The 20,026-nt window shown below is 45.8% G+C and overlaps 1 protein-coding gene across 2 annotated transcripts in view; it reads left to right on the top strand.

The window, feature by feature from the left end:
* IFNAR2 (interferon alpha and beta receptor subunit 2) overlaps nt 4,794-20,026 on the top strand; it is a 35,574-nt gene continuing 20,341 nt past the window's right edge. The window contains exons 1-3 of one of the 2 annotated variants that reach the window (XM_018046645.1): nt 4,794-5,158; nt 15,682-15,773; nt 19,205-19,246. In XM_018046645.1, coding sequence (XP_017902134.1) covers nt 15,719-15,773; nt 19,205-19,246 — 97 coding nt within the window. In that variant the 5' untranslated portion in view covers nt 4,794-5,158; nt 15,682-15,718. The remainder of the gene's footprint in view (nt 5,159-15,681; nt 15,774-19,204; nt 19,247-20,026) is intronic. The other variant, XM_018046609.1, reaches the window with a different exon arrangement.

Genomic DNA, 20,026 nt, shown 5'->3' with positions numbered 1-20,026 from the left:
TCACATTAGAACTCTCTATGTGTCTTATACAGCTCTATGGGTTTTGGTGAAGGTGTGATATCATGTACGCACCTAGGCTAAGAACTCCAAATTCTCTATCATACCTTGGTCTGGTTCTCAAGCCTGCTTTGTCCCTTCAGATTGTGTTTTTCCTGCTTTTGGCATGGCTCACACTTTTTGTAGAAAGCTGGACATGATGTGTCAGATAACAGGAGCTGAGATAAATAATCATTCACTGTGAAGCACCATGTTTATCTGGCTAAGAGTCAGTCTGCGTTTAATGTTTGCTGTACCTGTAGGTGTCTGATGCTTTCATTTCATCCCATGTCCTCATGTTTTGTCTTCCCTGTTGTCTCTGGGTTTCCCTAGAAGCTCCTTCTTAAATAGAGTTGTAATCCACTGGAGTCCTATGGGTGTGGTGAAAGGTTTTGTGGAGGGGAAACATTCAGTAATCTCAGAGTTAAATTTCAGAGCCTGTCTCTCTTTTTAATGAGCCTGAACCTCTGGACTGTGACCTTCAGAGGAACTCCTTAGCCTCTGCCCTGCTAGGATTTTTTTCTCCCCTAATGTCGGAAAGGTTTGAGGGGGCTGAGTTGTCTAGCTGTCTTTGAGCTGGGTCACACTGGTGGTGTTGTTGCTGTTGTATAGTCACTCAATTGTGTCCAACTCTTTTTCAACTCCCTGGACTGTAGTCCACCAAGTTCCTCTGTCCATGGGATTCTCCAGGAAAGCATACTGAAGTGGGTTGCCATGTCCTACTCCAGAGGAACCTTCCCAACCCAGGGATCAAACCCATGTCTCCTCCCTCTGACCAAATAGGAAGGAAGCTTTCTTATTGTTCGCCATGAGAGCCTGGTGGGACACCTGTGAAAAAGGCTCAAGAAAGCGGAAAGACTCCACTAAACCTGGGTCTCCAGGAGCTTCTGACTCTCAAGCTATGGGTCAAGTATGGTTTGCTTTCCTGTCCCCTGAGGCTTCTGTTCCTTGTCCACTGATTCTCTGAGTCAGACTTTGACAACCTCTTATGATCATCTCTGTGCATTTCATATGGAGAGGCATTAGCAAATGTTAGTTAATTTGATAGATGAAAATTTTCCTTTTTATTATCTATAAAAAGTATGAAACACCCTTGTTAGAAAGCTGAGAGTGAAAGTGAATGCTCAATTAGAATAACCAATATAGTAAGTATATTTTTTCCTTCTCTTTCAAAAGGATTTTAACATTTACATTTCAGACAGGATATAAATAATAGATAAACAAAATAATGAGGGACTGCCTTGCCTATCTGCTGCTGCTGCTGCTGAGTCGCGTCAGTCGTGTCCGACTCTGTGCGACCCCAGAGATGGCAGCCCACCAGGCTCCCCCATCCCTGGGATTCTCCAGGCAAGAACACTGGAGTGGGTTGCCATTTTCTTCTCCAATGCATGAAAGTGAAAAGTGAAAGTGAAGTGGCTCAGCCGTGTCCAACCCCTAGCGACCCCACGGACTGTAGCCAACCAGGCTCCTCCACCCATGGGATTCTCCAGGCAAGAGCACTGGAGTGGGGTGTCATTGCCTTCTCCGCCTTGCCTCTCTACCTGCCCCCAAACACATTGATCAGTGGGTGTTCGGTCACTAAGTCTTGTCTGACTCTTTGCAACACCTTAGTCTGCAGCACACCAGTCTTCCCAGTCCTTCACTACCTCTCTGAGTTTGCTCAAACTCATGTCCGTTGAGTCAGTGATGCCATTCAACCATCTTATCCTCTGTTGCCCCCTTCTCTTTCCGTCCTCAATCTTTGCCAGCATCAGGGTCTTTCCCAGTGAGTCAGTTCTTTGCATCAAGTGGCCAAAGGATTGGAGCTTCACCTTCAGCATCAGTCCTTCCAATGAATATTCAGGGTTGATTCCCTTTAGGATTGACTGGTTTAACCTCCTTGCAGTCCAAGGGACTCTCAAGAGTCTTCTCTAGCACCACAGTTCAATAGGCAACCGGAAGTCAAGGGGCAAGACCCACAGAGAATGGGGAGCCAATATTCACAACGTGTACACAGGACTGCTTGAGCCTGGAACTACACCAAGCCTTTACAACTCAGTGGCATTTTTATCCCTGTTTTACTGGTTGGGAAATTATGATCTGAGCAGTTTTGTAGAACTTTGTAGGGGTGAGTGCAGGAGAGAACTCATTCCCTCTTTCACTCGCTATTCACTCTTTTAGTCACTCATTCAACACATTTTTATTGAATAGATTAGATTGAGTGCATTGTCCTAAGTGCCAGGCACTGTCCTAGCCCCTGAAGATGCAACCACCAAAATCCTTCATCTCTTTTTTTTGGGGGGCTCCCAAATCACTGAAGATGGTGACTACAGCCATGAAATTAAAAGACACTTGCTCCTTGGAAGAAAAGCTATAACCAACCTAGACAGCATATTAAAAAGCAGAGACATTACTTTGCCAACAAAGGTCCATCTAGTCAAAGCTATGGTTTTCCAGTAGTCATGTATGGATGTGAGAGCTGGACTATAAAGAAAGCTGAGCAGTGAAGAATTGATGCTTTTAAACTGTGGTGTTGGAGAAGACTCTTGAGAGTCCCTTGGATTGCAAGGAAATCAAACCAGTCAATCCTAAAGGGAATATTCATTGGAAGGACTGATGCTGAAGCTGAAGCTCCAATACTTCGACTAACCTGATGCAAAGAACTGACTCATTGGAAAAGACCCTGATGCTGGGAAAGATTGAAGGCTGGAGGAGAAGGGGACGACAGAGGATGAGATGGTTGGATGGCATCACTGACTTGATGGACATGAGTTTGAGCAAGGTCCAGGAGTTGGTGATGGACAGGGAAGCCTGGCCTGCTGTAGTCCATGGGGTCTCAAAGAGTTGGACACGACTGAGTGACTGAACTGAACTTTCCCTATAGAGCTCACATGGGTGGGGGCAGAAGGTGTGGTCTTAGTAAAGTGTGCCTGCATGCTAAATCGCTTCAGCCGTGTTGGACTCTGCGACCTACTGGACCATAGCCTGATAGGCCCTTCTGTCTGCTGGATTCTCCAGGTGAGAATACTGGAGTGCGTTGCCATTTCCTCTTCCAGGAGATCTTTCAGACGCAGGGATCGAAGGTCTCCCATGGTTCCTGCATTGCTGGCGGATTCTTTATGGCTGAGCCATCCCAGAAGGTTCAGTTCAGTTCAGGAAGTTCACAAACTGTTGAAACCTGGCTTGGAGAATTTTAGCATTAACTTGCTAGCGTGTAAGATGAGGGCAATTGAGAGGTAGTTTGAACATTCTTTGGCATTGTCTTTCTTTGGTATTGGAATGAAAACTGACCTTTTCCAGTCCTGTGGCCACTGCTGACTTTTCCAAATTTGCTGGCATATTGAGTGCAGCACTTTCACAGCATCATCTTTCAGGATGTGAAATAGTTCAACTGGAATTCCATCACCTCCACTAGCTTTGTTCGTAGTGATGCTTCCTGAGGCCCGCTTGACTTTACATTCCAGGATGTCTGGCTCTAGGTGAGTGATCACACCATTGTGGTTATCTTGGTCATGAAGATCTTTTTTGTATAGTTCTTCTGTGTATTCTTGCCACCTCTTCTTAATACCTTCTGATTCTGTTAGGTCCATACCATTTCTGTCCTTTATTGTGCCCATCTTTGCATGAACTTTCCCTTGGTATCTCTAATTTTCTTGAAGAGATCCCTAGTCTTTCCCATTCTATTGTTTTCCTCTGTTTCTTTGCATTGATCACCGAAGAAGGCTTTCTTCTCTCTCCTTGCTCTTCTTTGGAACTCTGCATTCAAATGGGTATATCTTTCCTTCTCTCCTTTGCCTTCAGCTACTCTTCTTTTCTCAGCTATTTGTAAGGCCTCCTCAGACAGCCGTTTTGCTTTTTTGCATTTCTTTTTCTTGGGGATGGTCTTGATCCCTGCCTCCTGTACAATATCATGAACCTCCATCCATAGTTCTTCAGGCACTCTGTCTATCAGATCGAATCTTTGCCATTTCCACTGTAAGGGATTTGATTTAGGTCAAAGCTGAATGGTCCAGTGATTTTCCTTAATTTCTTCAATGTAAGTCTGAATTTGACAATAAAGAGTTCATGATGTGAGCCAATGTCAGCTCCTGGTCTTGTTTTTGCTGACTATATAGAGCTTTTCCATCTTTGGTTGTGAAGAATATAATCAATCTGATTTTGGTATTGACCATCTGGTGATTTCCATGCATAGCGTCTTCTCTTGTGCTGTTGGAAGAGGGTGTTTGCTATGACCAGTGTGTTCTCTTGGAAAAGCTGTTAGCCTTTGCCCTGCTTCATTTTGAGCTGCAAGGCCAAAAATGCCTGTTACTCCAGGTATCTCTTGACTTCCTACTTTTGCATTCCAGTCCCCTGTGATGAAAAGGACATCTTTTTGGGGTGTTAGCTCTAGAAGCGGAGGAGGCAGTGGCACCCCACTCCAGTACTCTTGCCTGGAAAATCCCTTGGATGGAGGAGCCTGGTGGGCTGCAGTTCATGGGGTCGCGAAGAGTCGGACACGACTGAGCGACTTCACTTTCACTTTTCATTTTCATGCATTGGAGAAGAAAATGGCAACCCACTCCAGTGTTCTTGCCTGGAGAATCTCAGGGACGGGGGAGTCTGGTGGGCTGCCGTCTCTGGGGTCGCACAGAGTCGGACACGACTGAAGCGACTTAGCAGCAGCAGCAGCTCTAGAAGATCTCGCAGGGCTTCATAGGACCGTTGAACTTCAGCTTTTCAGCATTTACTGGTCGGGGCATAGACTTGGATTACTGTGATGTTGAACGGTTTGCCTTGGAAAGGAACAGAGATCATTCTGGCCCCAGGGTGTACACGCGGTAAAGTATAAGCTCTGGCGGCCCCGCCCGCGCGCTATCCGAAAGCAGCCGGGCGCGCGCACCAGCGCCGGAGACTTGCTCCACCTCTCTGGGCGGAGACCCCGAGATCCATCCGGGGCGCCCCGGGAGCGGAGGCTGCGGGCCACCACTACTCCCCTTCTGCTAGCCTTTGCCCGGCGCCGGAGGTCCCTGCGGAAAGAGCCAACAGCAGCTCGCATCGGGGTCGCGAGCGCCGAGCCGGGGTGAGGAGCGTCGGCGGAGTCCGGCTGGAGCGGGTGGGCTCGAGGCTGGCACCCCGAGGGCAGCGGCGAGGCCACACTGCCAAGGTAACGCGGGCCGGCGGGGGGGGGGCGGGGATCACGGGGCGGGGGAGGGTGGGGAGCGCACCGGGCGACGCCGTCTCTGCGCCGCCGTTTCCCGGAATCCCTCTCCACGAGCCTGTCTCTGCCCTGGACTCCTCCTCCCGCTTGCGCCCCGGATCGCAGGGTTTTTCCGCGCGCGCCGCCGCACCCCTGCCCAGGGGCGTCCCCTCTCCAAGCTCCCCGCAGCCCTGGAGGGTCCCTGGGGGGCATCCACTGACTGTCCCCTGCGGCCGCACTGCCCTCGGCCCTGTCCGGGCGTCCTCCGTTCGTCGCCCCCCGCGCACCTCCCAGGGACCCCTTGTTTGTACCTTCAGCCCTGCAGACCCCCGCCCCGCACCTGATCCCGCCAAGGGCCCTGGCCGCTTCGAGGGAGAGTCAAATTCCTTAGGGTCCACAGCGCCCTGCAAAACTGGGTTACCGGCTCGGTCTCCGGTTCGGGGTCTCCCGTCCGCCCTCCAGCAGAACACAAGGTTAGGCCTAGTTTGTCTCCGCGCCGGAGAGGGGTACGGAGGGACCACCGAAGCTGGATGGTCCTACGTCCTGACAGACCCATCGCTTGGAAGCTGGAGTGGGGCCAGGGCGATGGGACAGCGTCGCGGAGACAGGAGTGGACCCGCGTCCGGGTTCGGGAGGGAGTGAGGAACCGGGTGCGAGTCGACGCTTCACGTTTCGACTCTGACCGATGGAACCAGCTAAACCCTGTTACGAGTTGGATCCTTCAGCCCGCTTAACGTGGCGAACGATGGCTTTGAGGAACTCTAGCTATCCCGTCTCTCTTTGTGTCTCTTTCTCTTTTAATATTTGTTTGATCTCCTTGCTTTTGTTTGGCACACGTAATAAAAGTCTTAGAAACTGAGTGGAACGAGGTAGGCGTTGCGGAGGCAGGTGCTGCCAGAGTCCTGGAGTCCCAGCACCCCTACCCGCTCCTGGTCTCGAGGAAACTGACCCCGAGACCAGCTGGGCTGCCACCTGCCCCACGTCTTGGCCAGGTTTCAAAGTACCCACCTCTTGCTGTCCTGACTTGGAGAAGACGGGGTGAAAGCAAGACCGTAGCAAAATTTGCTGTAAAGAAAACATCTATCAGTGTGCCCTTAGATGATAAGATTTGACCCCTTTGTGGCAGAAAGTGAACTTCTCAGTTCTCTAGTTCATGAGTTCCTTTTCAACGCTGGATCATCAAAAATCTGTGTGACTCTTTTATCCTTACCTGTGTTTCTTCTAATGTTTCTCATATATTTATTTCAAACTTAAAGACATTCTGCCTGAGATTTGTTTCCTGAAATTTGACACCTGGTAATTTCTCTTAAAAAAAAAAAATAGACGAAAAATCATTACCTGGATGTACTCTCTTGAAAGTGAAACTTTTATTAAAATGTATTTTCCATCCTCCTCCACTTGCATACACAAAGCATGTTGGACTTCCTGTGACATTTAGAAATCTTCAAACTATTGTAGTCTGAAGCATGTGTATTCTTTGATGGTCAATCATATTTTACCAAAAGTAAGACACAATGATGGATATAAGGTGTACTTTAAAAACTTTTATGTCACTGGGTAGGAAAAACCACTGTCAATTATGGTATGTCATGCCACCATACAGAGCACCCCGATTTCACAGATGTTCAGATATCAGAAGGAAATGTGCGTTTTATACTTTGTGAGATAGGGTCTCTTGGCAGAGCTTGATGATACTTTTCCCTGAGGACTTTTCAAAGAATGAAATTGGTGGTGTGCAGTTCAGGAAGAATAAATGAAAACAGTTTGCTGGGAGAGCAGTTGGCCAAAGTAAGGGTGGTAAGAAGTGGAGTGAGGAGAATATGAAAGAGGGAAAGAGAGACGGGGAGAGAGACATGGATGGATGTTGGGTAGGGAGTAGTTCAGAACCACTAAGAATCTTTTCAAGAACCAGCCGGAAAATGAATTCATTCAGTATCCCCACGAGCCAGGGTTTAACAAACTGGTACATGGGAGAGTTATTCTTAAACCCTGTTTTTCTGAAACACTGTTGTTTTAATTCTGAGGTTTTTAAAAATATATTTAAAATTTGAGTGTATCTGACCACCAGAAAAAAATGGTAGGGAATCCACAAAAATCCTAAAAGTGCTCCCTAATAAATAAGAAAGAATGAAACCATGAGTTTTAGCATGACTTAGCTGTCTCCTTTTCGGACGAAACAGTAGGTGCTTTCTGCTCAGGGGTGGGAGGGAAATATTCTAGGGGTGGGCAGTGCAGGAGAGGAGAAGCCAGCACCAGAGTCAGGGGACCCCACAGAGGTCCCACGGTTGACCCACCCCTCCTTGACCCTGCCTGCAGGACAGTTAACTGGGTGTTCCAGGAGGAAGGAGAGCCCAGACTACACTTCCTTGATAGGCATGCCCGCCTCCCAGCACCTATGCTTTGGGTTAGAGAACAAACTGGAATCAGGCATAATTTTTGAAAGGAGGTCAGGATTTCACTCCACGGTATCACACTTGCAGGAGACGAATCGAAGTATGAACGAGGTGAGCAGAAATGGCGTGGAAAAAAGAAAGGAAAGAATATGATAGTTTGCAGGATTAGTCACTCAGTTGTGTCCAACTCTTTGTGACTCCATGGACTCTAGCCCAATAGGCTCCTCTGTCCATGGAATTTTCCAGGCAAGAATACTGGAGCGGGTAGCCATTCCCTTCTCCAGGGGATCTTCCTGACCCAGGGATCAAAGCTCGGTCTCATGCACTGCAGGCAGATTCTTTACCACCTGAGCCACCAGTGACAGGTTGCAGGAATCTTACTAAGAAGAAAATATTACTCTTGGGACAGAAGGCCATTCTTGACAATAGCTTTTTGTTGTTGTTGTTGTTGTTGTTTAGTTGTTTAGTTGTGTCTGACTCTTCTGCAACCCCATGGACTAAAGCCCGCCAGGCTCCTCTGTCCATGGGATTCTCCAGGCAAGAATACTGGAGTGGGTTGCCATGTCCTACTCTGAGGGAATCTTCCCAATGCAGGGATCAAACCCAGGTCTCCTGCTTTGCAGACAAATTCTTTACCATCTGAACCACCACAATAGCTTTAGATCTCTCAAAAATTGATTTAAAAATATGAATTCAATAAAAGAAACTCAAAGGTAAGAAAAATTTTAATTGAGATGAAAAGGAAGATTGCAGACTTAAGGGAATACACTGAAGACCACTGAAACATAATTACAGAAGAAATAAGAGGAAAGAATAGGATAGATCCTGCTGAAAGTAAAAGCATTTTAACAGAGGAAAGGCTCTTAAGCCCAAAAACTCAGAGACAAAGGTGAAGTCATTTATTAAGAATCCAGTGTGGAAGACAGATAAAGCACAGTCAGGCATTAGGATACTTGAGTTTCCTGACATAGTGAAACCAACAAATGGGACTGAAAATGCAAACAAAAATGAGATAAATTTTATTGAAATGAAGGAAAAATGGTCTGTAGGCCAAAAGAGCATGACATTTTCCAGGAAATTTTCATATAGGAATGCTTAGTATCTTCAGTAGTTTAAATTCAAAGGAAAAGAATTATTACTGTTTAGGAATTGAAAAAAGAGTAAGTAAAGGAGAGAAAAATCACATCAAGTTGCTCTCAGATGTCTCCAGGGCTGTGCTAGATGCCAGAGGACAATGGTTCCAAGGGAAAAGTTCTAGGGAAAGAAATTTTTTCCCAAGAGGGTGTGTGATCTAGCTAGAAGATGTCATTCAGGTTGAAAGTCAACAGAAAGGGGCTTCTTCAAAAGAACAAAGGAGATTCAGCACCCATGAGCCCTTATGGAAAAAAAAAAACTGCTGGAGAATAAAATCCAGCAAATAATAAACAGAGAGAGAAGTCAAAGTAAAGAACTCAGGCATCAAGAACTCATGGTATAAAGGACTATTGGCCACAAGAGAGAGTCCAAGTGCCATAATGAAGACCCAGCACCGCCAAAAAAAAGAAAAGGACTGTTGATGGGTATTTATTTAAATGTGGAATTAATATAAAACATCTTTGGAAATTGTGGAATAAATGTGATTATTACATAACTCTGGGCACACACACACACACACACAAAGAAAAAGTAATCTGGTAGGGGCAGAAGAGGAAGATGGAAGGAACTATGAGAGTAGGCCCTATAGCTCTCATCTTTGAAGGCGTGGATCAGTAACCAGAGATGAACAGTTAGTGCTGTGAATATTGTATTCCAACTTCCAATGTCTTTGTAATTTTTTTAACTTTGGAGGGATATTTTAGGGAGTTATTCTTTCTTATGGAAGAAATTGAAATGTCAACAATTTTTCTGCCTTTGCTTCAGTTTTTTTCCAAGTAAAATTAATTTAGACAAAAATACCCTGTGTGTGTGTGTGTGTGTGTGTGTGTGTGTGTGTGCACGCTGTGTGTATTTGCTGCGTGTGTACATAGAAAGATCTCTGGGATTATGTTGTTCATTAATGTTAATGATGGAACTATCTGGATGCTGAGATTTTGCTTTTATGCCTTATTTTTATCAATTTTTTTAAATGAGCGAGTTGAACTATTCTTACCAAAACAAGAAATAAACCAGAAACAAATATGCCAAGACATTAACAATGGTTGATGCCCAGTAGTAAAAATGAAGATGCTTGTTACTTTCTTCTTTGTGCTTTTTTGTATTTTTTTAAATTTCCTGGGGGGGGGGGGATATATGTCATTTTACTTGTGGAGATTTTCTGAATCCATTCATTCACTGACCAGCAAAGATGTGCCAGGTGTCAGGCTGTGCCGGACAGAAGAAACGACACAGTTCTGCTCTCTACCCGGAGAATAGCAGGCAGCAAGTTCTGGGGGTTGTCTGTCTGCCTGTCTTTGTTAGGAGGCGTTGAAACTCAGAAAAGAGTCACTTTGCCACAGCAGCATCCATTTGAGCTGGGCCTTGAAAGTTAGTAGTGTTTGTCTGGGTACCAGTGACAAGGATTGTTGGGGGAGAGGGGATGGTGGTGATAGGAGATTCAGAGCAGGTGTGATTTGTGGCTCAGAGTTCAGAGCGAGACATTTGTGTGGGCCACTTGAACTGTGGTGCTGGAGAAGACTCTTGAGAGTCCTTTGGGCTGTAAGGTGATCCAACCAGTCCATCCTAAACATCAGTCCTGAGTGTTCATTGGAAGGACTGATGTTGAAGCTGAAACCCCAATACTTTGGCCACCTGATGCGAAGAACTGACTTGTCTGAAAACATCCTGATGCTGGGAAAGATTGAAGGCAGGAAGAGAAGGGGATGACAGAGGATGAGATGGTTGGATGGCATCACCGACTCGATGGACATAAATTTGAATAAACTCCGGGAGTTGGTGATGGACAGGGAGGCCTGGCATGCTGCAGTCCATGGGGTCACAAAGAGTTGGACACGACGGAGTGACTGAACTGAAACCAGATCTAAATGCAAATATGAAAGTATTTAAGCCCGATGGTGAATCACCAAATTATAATACAGAGTTGGCATTTCCTAGCACATCTTGGGAGAATTCCTGGAAGTAGGTGCAGTAAACTCAAGCCCAGATTCAGGAGGGGAGCAAAGAGGAAGAGCGGGTTCCCGTGGGCACACAGGCAGGGCCGGTGCCACTGCCCACAGCTGCCGGGGACCCTTCCAGCCTGGCAGCCCTGGGCACACATGCACTTGAGCTGTGGCAGCCCTGGGCACACATGCACTTGAGCTGGAAGGCTGCCCACAACCCTCAACTGCTAGCCACCAGCCTGAGATGGACTCTGGAAAAGGCAAACCCTGAGTCTCCCCTTTCCAAGGATCTGCCATCCCAACCCATAGCACGCTGGCAGACAGTGAAGAGTCTTTAAACATCTGCTCCTGGCCCTGCTATGTACCCCGATCAGACTGACCTTGACATTTAGCTCCCACCAGACCAGGTAGCCACCCACTAGGCTAGGCGGGCCAGGGATAGCTTCCACTCTGCCTGGCCCAGCCTCCCTGCACATACGCCAGGAGGGCATCAATGCACCATGATCGCTCTCCCACCCTGTGACCTAGCTGTTGCCTCCAGGAAAAGAACATCAAGCAGTCATCGGGTGTAGAGAGAGGGGCCAGGTCAGGCCCCCATCCTGCAGGGGTTGGGGGAGCAAGACCCAAGTATGAATTGATCTCTTATTTTGTCCCATCAGACTTCACTAACAAAACACAAGTTCAAAGATAAAATGATTAAAAATTTCAAGATGGCCACAGGAGAGCAATAAACCAAGAGTGGGACCCTTCTTGTGTGCAGGGCCCCTGGGGTGACTGAAGCTGGCCCTGGCTGCAGAGATAAGAGTAACCAGAGCTTTAGGAAGGCTGAGCTGCTTGGAGTCAGGGCGAGTTTTAAAGAGCTTCAAGAACAGTTCCAGGCAGGATGCCAAGATGGGAAATTAGATTTTCCAAGCAAGCAAGAATCTTCTATCAGAAATCTAATTGGCAGTGGAGTATGAGTCACCAGGAACAAAGAAAGGGAGGCAACGTCCTGCGGCCCAGAGCAGGAGAGAGGAATTCTAGTTGTGTGGTTGTGTGTGTGTACTTTCAGCCGCTGAGGAGAGGGAAGGTTCTGCAGAGGCAGAATAAGGGCAAAAATGTGCCGCCATCAGAACAAAACAGAGAGGCCAGAGGCCACAGGACAAGTGGTCAGGTAGAAGGGAGTCACCCCAAGGTGGCATTCCATGGTCTTGGTGCTCCCAGCATCTGGAGAACGCCCACGACCCAGCAAGCCTGCTGCTGAGGAATGATGATGGCAGGCCACATCACATGCCGTAAAGACATCTTTGTGGCTGTTCTAATGACGGCACACTTCCCAGGTGGCTCAGTGGTAAAGAATCTGCCCACCAGTACAGGAGATGCAGGGGTCGTGGGTTCCATCCCCAGGTGGGGAAGATCCCCTCGAGGAGGAAATGGCAGCCCTGTCCAGTATTCTTGCCTGGAGAATCCCACAGACAGAGGAGCTTGGCGGGCTACAGTCCAGGAGGTTGTGAAGAGTCAGACACGACCGAGCATGCACATGTTATGGGAAAAGTTGAGGTGCCCGGATAGCTCATGGGTGGTAGGTGGCAATTTTGACTTGGAGTCTGTTGGCTTGACAGCGTCATAGTCAAGGGGACTTTTTAATGTGTTCTTAGCTTGAATTCATGTCTGCTACTTGGGGGTCATTTTTCACTTTGACTTGGGGCTTGGTGCTACCCCAGTGTTTGTGGGGACAGGAGAACACCCAGTAGTTTGGATGGAGACAGAGATCTGGGGGAGAGAAGGAATGAGACCGACTGAGGGCTCCGTAAAATGTTTCAAGACTTCCTTTCTCGCCTTAGAATGAAGAAGACTAACTCACTCAAAATGCAGATGCTGAGAAAGAAAATACCTTTAAGTCTAAAAGCTCAGAAGTTTCCGTTAAAAAAGAAAAAAGCTGTACAGGCAAATCAAAGGACAAGTGACAACGGCGGAGAAAAATTAAAAAGATGTGACTCATATCACAAAGGGCCAGTTTGCCTCATACTTAAAAAGTTCCTTCAAACCGATGTGAAGAAAGAAATCTTAAAAAGAGGGGATATATGTATATGTATAACTGATTCACTTTACTGTACAGCAGAAACTAACACAGCATCGTAAAGCAGCTATATTCCAAAACAAAAATTTAAGAATCAATGTTAAAAAAAAAAAAAACGACTCAAAGATAGACAGTTAACTCAAAAGGAAACACCTCTGCCATATATGCTAGGTCTTACTTAGAATAAGAGAAGTATAGAATTCATATAAGTCTGAAGACAACTTGGCATTTATGAATTTGATTTTCAGAAATCCAAGAGCTTGATGATTATCATTGTCATAATCATTATTTATCATTATCATTCCCTACAAGCTCTTCCTTTGTGGGGAAGCAGAAATTCTCACACACTGCAAGAGGTTGTGTAAACCACTAGAGCCACAATGGCCAGAGTGTGGCCGTCTCTATCAAAACTACCAATGCAAGGATGTCCCTCGTGGTCCAGTGGTTAAGACTCCGTGCTTTCATTGCAGAGAGGCTTTCACTGCAGAGGGCCAGGGTTCTATCCCTGGTCGGGAACTAAGATCTCACAAGCCTCGCATTTAGTGAAGCCAAAAAAAAAAAAAAAAAAAAGACATGCATGGTGACTTTGTGCCTGGTCCCTTCTGTCTGCCCCTGCAAACCAAGCCTCCACCTTCGCCACCTTTTACTGTGTCCTGGGATCCCATCTTGTATGGGTACAGCCACCAGCTGCCTTGTCCTATGGCTTCGATTGGAGTCAGCCAATGGGGAGCCCCAAAAGAGGAGAAGGAAGACAGTGAGGAATATCTGTGCCCCTCACGCTGGACTCTCTCCTTCCTAATTCCAGGCTTGGGATGTTCCCTCTGTACCTCAAGCCCACGATGATAACAGCCCTCGCTGCTGTTACTTTCAGATGCTACGCTCATCCTTATGGTTGGCCTGTAGCCTGCTCACACATTTGTATTAAATAGTCCCTTGATGAAAATCTTCCTTCACTTAGCCAGAGTTGAATGTGCTCTTACCTGCCGGGACCCTGACTGAACCCCCTTTGGCTTAGCAGTACTATTTCTGGGAAGCTTTCTCACGCTTAGGCTTGACATGCTCAGAATGAGGCATTTTCAAGAGAATCCATTGCAGAAACAGTTGGAAGTCACTCAGATGTTCTTTGTGGCAACTGGTCATATAAATCATGGTATGTCCACAGAGTAGACTATATGTAACTATTAAAAAAAAAAAAAAAAAAAGAAATTCTCTCTGGTGCTGATACAGAAAGAGCTCCCAAATTTAAAGTGGAAAAAAGCAGGAATTAGACAGGCAATGTATATGTTTTGTGTGTACTAAGTTGCTTCAGTTGTGTCCCACTCTGACCTCATGGTCTGTAGCCCACCAGGCTCCTTTGTCCATGGGGTTTTCCAGGTGAGAGTACTAGAGGGGGTTGCCACGCCCGCCTCGACCCTTGGCTCAAGATCTCTCTTGTGTCTCCTACATTGGCCAGCATGTTCTCTACCACTAGCATCACCTGCTATCTCTGATTTGCAAAAATAGGGTTGGAGAGAATAAGAATACATTTTTGTATTTGCTTATGCATGAAGGTGAACAGGAACTTGGGCAAACTCCAGGAGATGGTGAGGGCAGGGAGGCCTGGCGTGCTGCTGTCCATAGGGTCTCAAAGAGCTGGACATGACCAGGCGACTGAACAACAACATGTATGAGGATATTCTGAAGGACTAAGCAAAAAAAAATGAAAATAGTTTTCCAAAGGGAGCAAGACACTTCAAAATTTGCTTTTTCCTATATTTAAATTTTTGGAACCAAATGGCTATTGGTCCTGCAAGCTGAGATAAGGCTCCTTGTGTAAATGGGGTGAATGATCCAGCTCCCAGAAGGGCAGAGAGGAAACCTGGAATCAGGGATTTCCTGCTGGAGACTTCCCTGGTGGCCCAGTGGTTAAGAATCCACCTTGCAATTCAGGGGACGCAGTTTCAGTCCCTGGTCAGGGAACTAAGATCCCACCCACAAGCCACAGGGCAACGAAGCCCACATACCTCAACTACTGAGCCCAGGGGACACAACTGAAGAGTCCGCGTGCTGCAACGAGATCCCACGCACCACAGCCAAGACCCAGGCCAGTTCAGTTCAGCCGCTCATATGTGCTTTCGCATCAGGTGGCCAAAGGATTGGAGCTTCAGCTTCAGCATCAGTCCTTCCAATGAACATTCAGGACTGATTTCCTTTAGGATGGACTGGTTGGATCTCCTTGCAGTCCAAGGGATTCTCAAGAGTCTTCTCCAGCACCACAGTTCAAAAGCATCAATTCTTCAGTGCTCAGCTTTCTTCATGGTCCAACTCTTATATCCATACATGATTAATGGGAAAACCAAAGCTTTGACTAGACAGACCTTTGTCAGCAAAGTAATATCTCTGCTTTTTAATATGCTGTCTAGGTTGCTCATAGCTTTTCTTCCAAGAAGCAAGCGTCTTTTAATTTCATGGCTGCAGTCACCATCTGCAGTGATTTTGGAGCAAAAATAAATAAATAAATAAAGTCTGTCACTGATTCCATTGTTTCCCCATCTATTTCCCATGAAGTGATGGGACCAGATGCCATAATCTTAGTTTTCTGAATGTTGAGTTTTAAGCCAACTTTTTCACTCTCCTCTTTCACTTTCATCAAGAGGCTCTTTAGTTCTTCTTCACTTTCTGCCATGAGGGTGGTGTCATCTGCATATCTGAGGTTATCGATATTTCTCCCGGCAAGCTTGATTCCAGCTTGTGCTTCTTCCAGCCCAGCGTTTCTCATGATGTACTCTGCATAGATGTTAAACAAGCAGGAGGACAATATACAGCCTTGACGTACTCCTTTCCCTATTTGGAACCAGTCTGTTGTTCCATGTCCAGTTCTAACTGTTGCTTCCTGACCTGCATACAGATTGTCTTTGTCTGTTGTCTTTGCAGTTTAATTAGATACTTCAGAATTCTGATCACCTAATATTGATTTCCTTTCAGATGTGAAAGTAAATAAAGGGCACATAAAACAACAAAAATGCTTTTGAGCCAGAATGTGTCAGCGATTGGACCACTGAATTTGTATCCCGTGGGTGAGTGTCACTTTTTCTCACAGCTCCATCTACCGGGACCCTGTTAGGAAGTAGCCAGTTGATTTCCCGGTCCTGAGGACACAGGATCAATGTCAAGAGCCAAGTGGAACATAGATAGGAATTCTGTGTTGATGGTTTGATTTACAATGGGTTTCTGCTCTACTGGTGTTTTAGGAAAACAACTAAATAATCATAGACTTGAGGCTCAATAATGAAGGGAGCTAGCTTCACTGTAATTTGAAGAGGAATTTCCCTTAATACTCTCATTCTAATCCAGGGTGGAGTTTATCACTCCATTCCTACATTTGGAAAGAGGCCAGACCCCTAGGACTGCCCTGGAAGCTCGGTGGTTAAGAGTCTACCTGCCAATACAGGAGGCCTGGGTTTGCTCCCTGGGTTGGGCAAACTGTAGGAGAATATCTATGTATCCTCAGTGTAAAGAATGGTTTCTTAAAGCTTATAAAGCACACATCATGACCAAAAAAGATCTTCTATGAAAATTAAATGTTTTTCTATTCAACAAAGGGTAATAATGAGATGACAGATCGAGAATATATTTCAGTTCAGTTTAGTCAGTTCAGTCACTCTTTGCGACCCCATGAACTGCACCCTGCCTGTCCATCACCAACTCCCAGAGCTCACCGAAACCCATCGAGTCGGTGATGCCATCCAACCATCTCATCCTCTGTCATCCCCTTCTCTTCCCATCTTCAATCTTTCCCAGCATCAGGGTCTTTTCCAATGAGTCAACTCTTTGCATGAGGTGGCCAAAATATTGGAGTTTCAGCTTTAGCATCAGTCCTTCCAATGAACACCCAGGACTGATATCCTTTAGAATGGACTGGTTGGACCTCCTTGCAGTCCAAGGGACTCTCAAGAGTCTTCTCCAACACCACAGTTCAAAAGCATCAATTCTTCAGTGCTCAGCTTTCTTCACAGTCCAACTCTCACATCCATACATGACCACTGGAAAAAGTATAGCCTTGACTAGACAGACCTTTTTTGGCAAAGTAATGTGTCTGCTTTTCAATATGCTGTCTAGGTTGGTCATAACTTTCCTTCCAAGGAGTAAGCGTCTTTTAATTTCATGACTGGAATCACTATCTGCAGTGACTTTGGAGCCCAGAAAAATAAAGTCTGACACTGTTTCCACTGTTTCCCCATCTATTTGCCATGAAGTGATGGGACCAGATGCCATGATCTTCGTTTTCTGAATGTTAATCTTTAAGCCAACTTTTTCACTCTCCTCTTTCACCTTCACCAAGAGGCTGTTTAGTTCTTCTTCACTTTCTGCCATAAGGGTGGTGTCATCTGCATATCTGAGGTTATTGATATTTCTCCTGGCAATCTTGATTCCAGCCTGTGCTGAATGGGAAAGACTAGAGATGTCTTTAAGAAAATTAGAGATACCAAGGGAACATTTCGTGCAGAGATGGGCTTGATAAAGGACAGAAATGGTAGGGACCTACCAGAAGCAGAAGATACTAAGAAGAGGTGGCAAGAATACACAGAAGAACTGTACGAAAAAGATCTTCATGACCCAGATACTGATGATGGTGTGATCATTCACCTAGAGCCAGACATCCTGGAATGTGAAGTCAAATGGGCCTTAGGGAGCATCACTATGAACAAAGCTAGTGGAGGTGATGGAATTCCAGTTGAGCTATTTCATATCCTGAAGGATGATGCTGTGAAAGTGCTGCACTCAATATGACAGCAAATTTGGAAAAGTCAGCAGTGGCCACAGGACTGGAAAAGGTCAGTTTTCATTCCAATCCCAAAGAAAGGCAATGCCAAAGAATGCTCAAATTACCGCACAATTGCACTCATCTCACATGCTAGTAAAGAAATGCTCAAAATTCTCCAAGCCAGGCTTCAGCAATACATGAACTGTGAACTTCCCGATGTTCAAGCTGGTTTTAGAAAAGGCAGAGGAACCAGAGATCAAATTGCCAACATCTGCTGGATCATGGAAAAAGCAAGAGAGTTCCAGAAAAACATCTATTTCTGCTTTATTGACTATGCCAAAGCCTTTGACTGTGTGGATCACAACAAACTGTGGAAAATTCTGAAAGAGATGGGAATACCAGACCACCTGACCTGCCTCTTGAGAAACCTATATGCAGGTCAGGAAGCAACAGTTAGAACTGGATATGGAACAACAGACTGGTTCCAAATAGGAAAAGGAGTACGTCAAGGCTGTATATTGTCACCCTGCTTATTTAACTTCTATGCAGAGTACATCATGAGAAACGCTGGGTGGAAGAAGCACAGGCTGGAACCAAGATTGCCAGGAGGAATATCAATAACCTCAGGTATCTCAAACCCCTCCAAAAAATTCCACCTGGAATAGATCCCCTGGAGAAGGATACAGCAACCCACTCCAGTATTCTTGCCTGGAAGATCCCATGGACAGAGGAGCCTGGCAGGCTACAGTCCATGGGGTCACAAAGAGTCGGACACGACCTAATGATGAAATAACAAAAAACTCCCATCTCCCTCCTCATCACAAAACCAAAATGTCACCCCTGAACTTTGGTTTCCACATCTCACTCATTCTCATTGTTTTTCCGTCACCCTATTCCTTTGCGCCTTCTCCTTCCTTTGTTTTGGTTCCATTTCACTATCACCGTGTCATCTGTTGCATAGTTTATCAGTAAGGGATCCATGGTTGGGACACTTCTCCCCCAAGAAATGTCATGCATTGGGGAGTATGTGACAGTGAGCACCGTAGGGCCTCACCTACTAAAAACTGCCAACCCTGCCCTCCCACTTCTGAGTCATGGTGACGTCAGAAAACAAATGAGAATTCCCCCCTTCCCTTCACCAAGACCTTTCTCCCTCCACCACCCTTGGTAAATATCTTTGCCTCGGAAGTTTTAAAATTAGCAACATGCTTATTCACATTCTGAGACTTGTTCCAGAGGGATGACTGCTTCTCAGGATGGTTCCCCAACCAGTCAACCCCCATTACTAGTATCAGTTCCCAAACAGCTTATTTTGGATCCACTCAGGCCGAAACGTCCTCGGAAGACGCACTGCTGATACCATCAACTCTCTAAGATCATTTTGTGACCTCATTCAGTCGTATCCAACTCTGTGACCCCCACGGACTGTAGCCCGCCAGGCTCCTCTGTCCATGGAATTGTCTAGGCAAGAATACTAGAGTGGGGTGCCACTTCCTACTCCAGGGGGTCTTTCCAACCCAGGGATCAAACCCGAGTCTCCTATGTCTCCTGCATTGGCAGGCGGATTCTTCACCACCTGGGAAGCCCAGAACCATTTGCTTGACCTTTTTTCTTTAGCACAAGAAACTCTTAGTGCAATATCAATACATGTATGTGGAAGAACGCCAGACTCAGAGCAACAATCATAAGTTGAGCCTGGAGAAAGTGTTGTTCGCTTTTCTAACATGTTTCTCTTCTTTCCAGTGCATATCAGCCTCGTATTTGGTATTTCGTATGTTGTGCCTGGTAAGAGATTTTCTTGACTTAACAAAATTTTGTGTAAGGGTACGAGTAGGGGAGCAACCATTTAGAAGTCAAAAAATGGGATTTCTGACTCCAAATCTGTTGCCATTTTGTTTGAATCTTTTTCCTCAAATACTTTCCCTGTAGAAGGAGAATTTAGCCAATTCTGATTTTCGCATTTGTCTCACAAAACTATTACAGGAAATTAACACTAGAGTTACTTTTTAAACCCCTTGAAGGAATTGTTGTGGCTGTTGTTGTTACATTACTCAATCATTCGATTCTTTTGTGACCTCATGGACTGTAGCCCACCAGACTCTTCTGTGTATGGGATTCTCCAGGCAAGAATACTGGAGTGGGTTGCCACTTCTCCCCCAGGGATCTTCCCGACCCAGGGATTGAACCAGGGTCTCCTACATTGGCAGGTGGGTTCTTTCCCATTGAGCCACCAGGGAAGCCCCTTAAAAATATACCCAGCTCTTCATATTCTCACTAATAGAAGAATGAGGAGACTGTGCCAAACAAAAAATCTTCCAGAAATCATTTCTCTTTAATTTACATTTTTCCACCTGTTATCTGGTACCTGATACCAGATAAGAGAAAATACATTTTTTAAAACTAAATTTCTTGTCTACATATAAACCTTCCCCCAAAACTTCACTATGGGTTAAATATGTATCCAGCCTTGTGATGAGCACTAGGGGATGAAGACTGAGCAACCAAAAAGCAAAGGACCTAACCACGGGAAACTAAGATGCTCTTTGAAATTTTAACCATATAAGG

This window comes from Capra hircus, chromosome 1, assembly GCF_001704415.2.
Source record: "Capra hircus breed San Clemente chromosome 1, ASM170441v1, whole genome shotgun sequence".
NCBI classification, from domain to species: Eukaryota; Metazoa; Chordata; class Mammalia; order Artiodactyla; family Bovidae; genus Capra; species Capra hircus.
The sequence above is the reverse complement of the archived record's forward strand: the minus strand, read 5'-3'. Positions and strand labels throughout refer to the sequence as shown.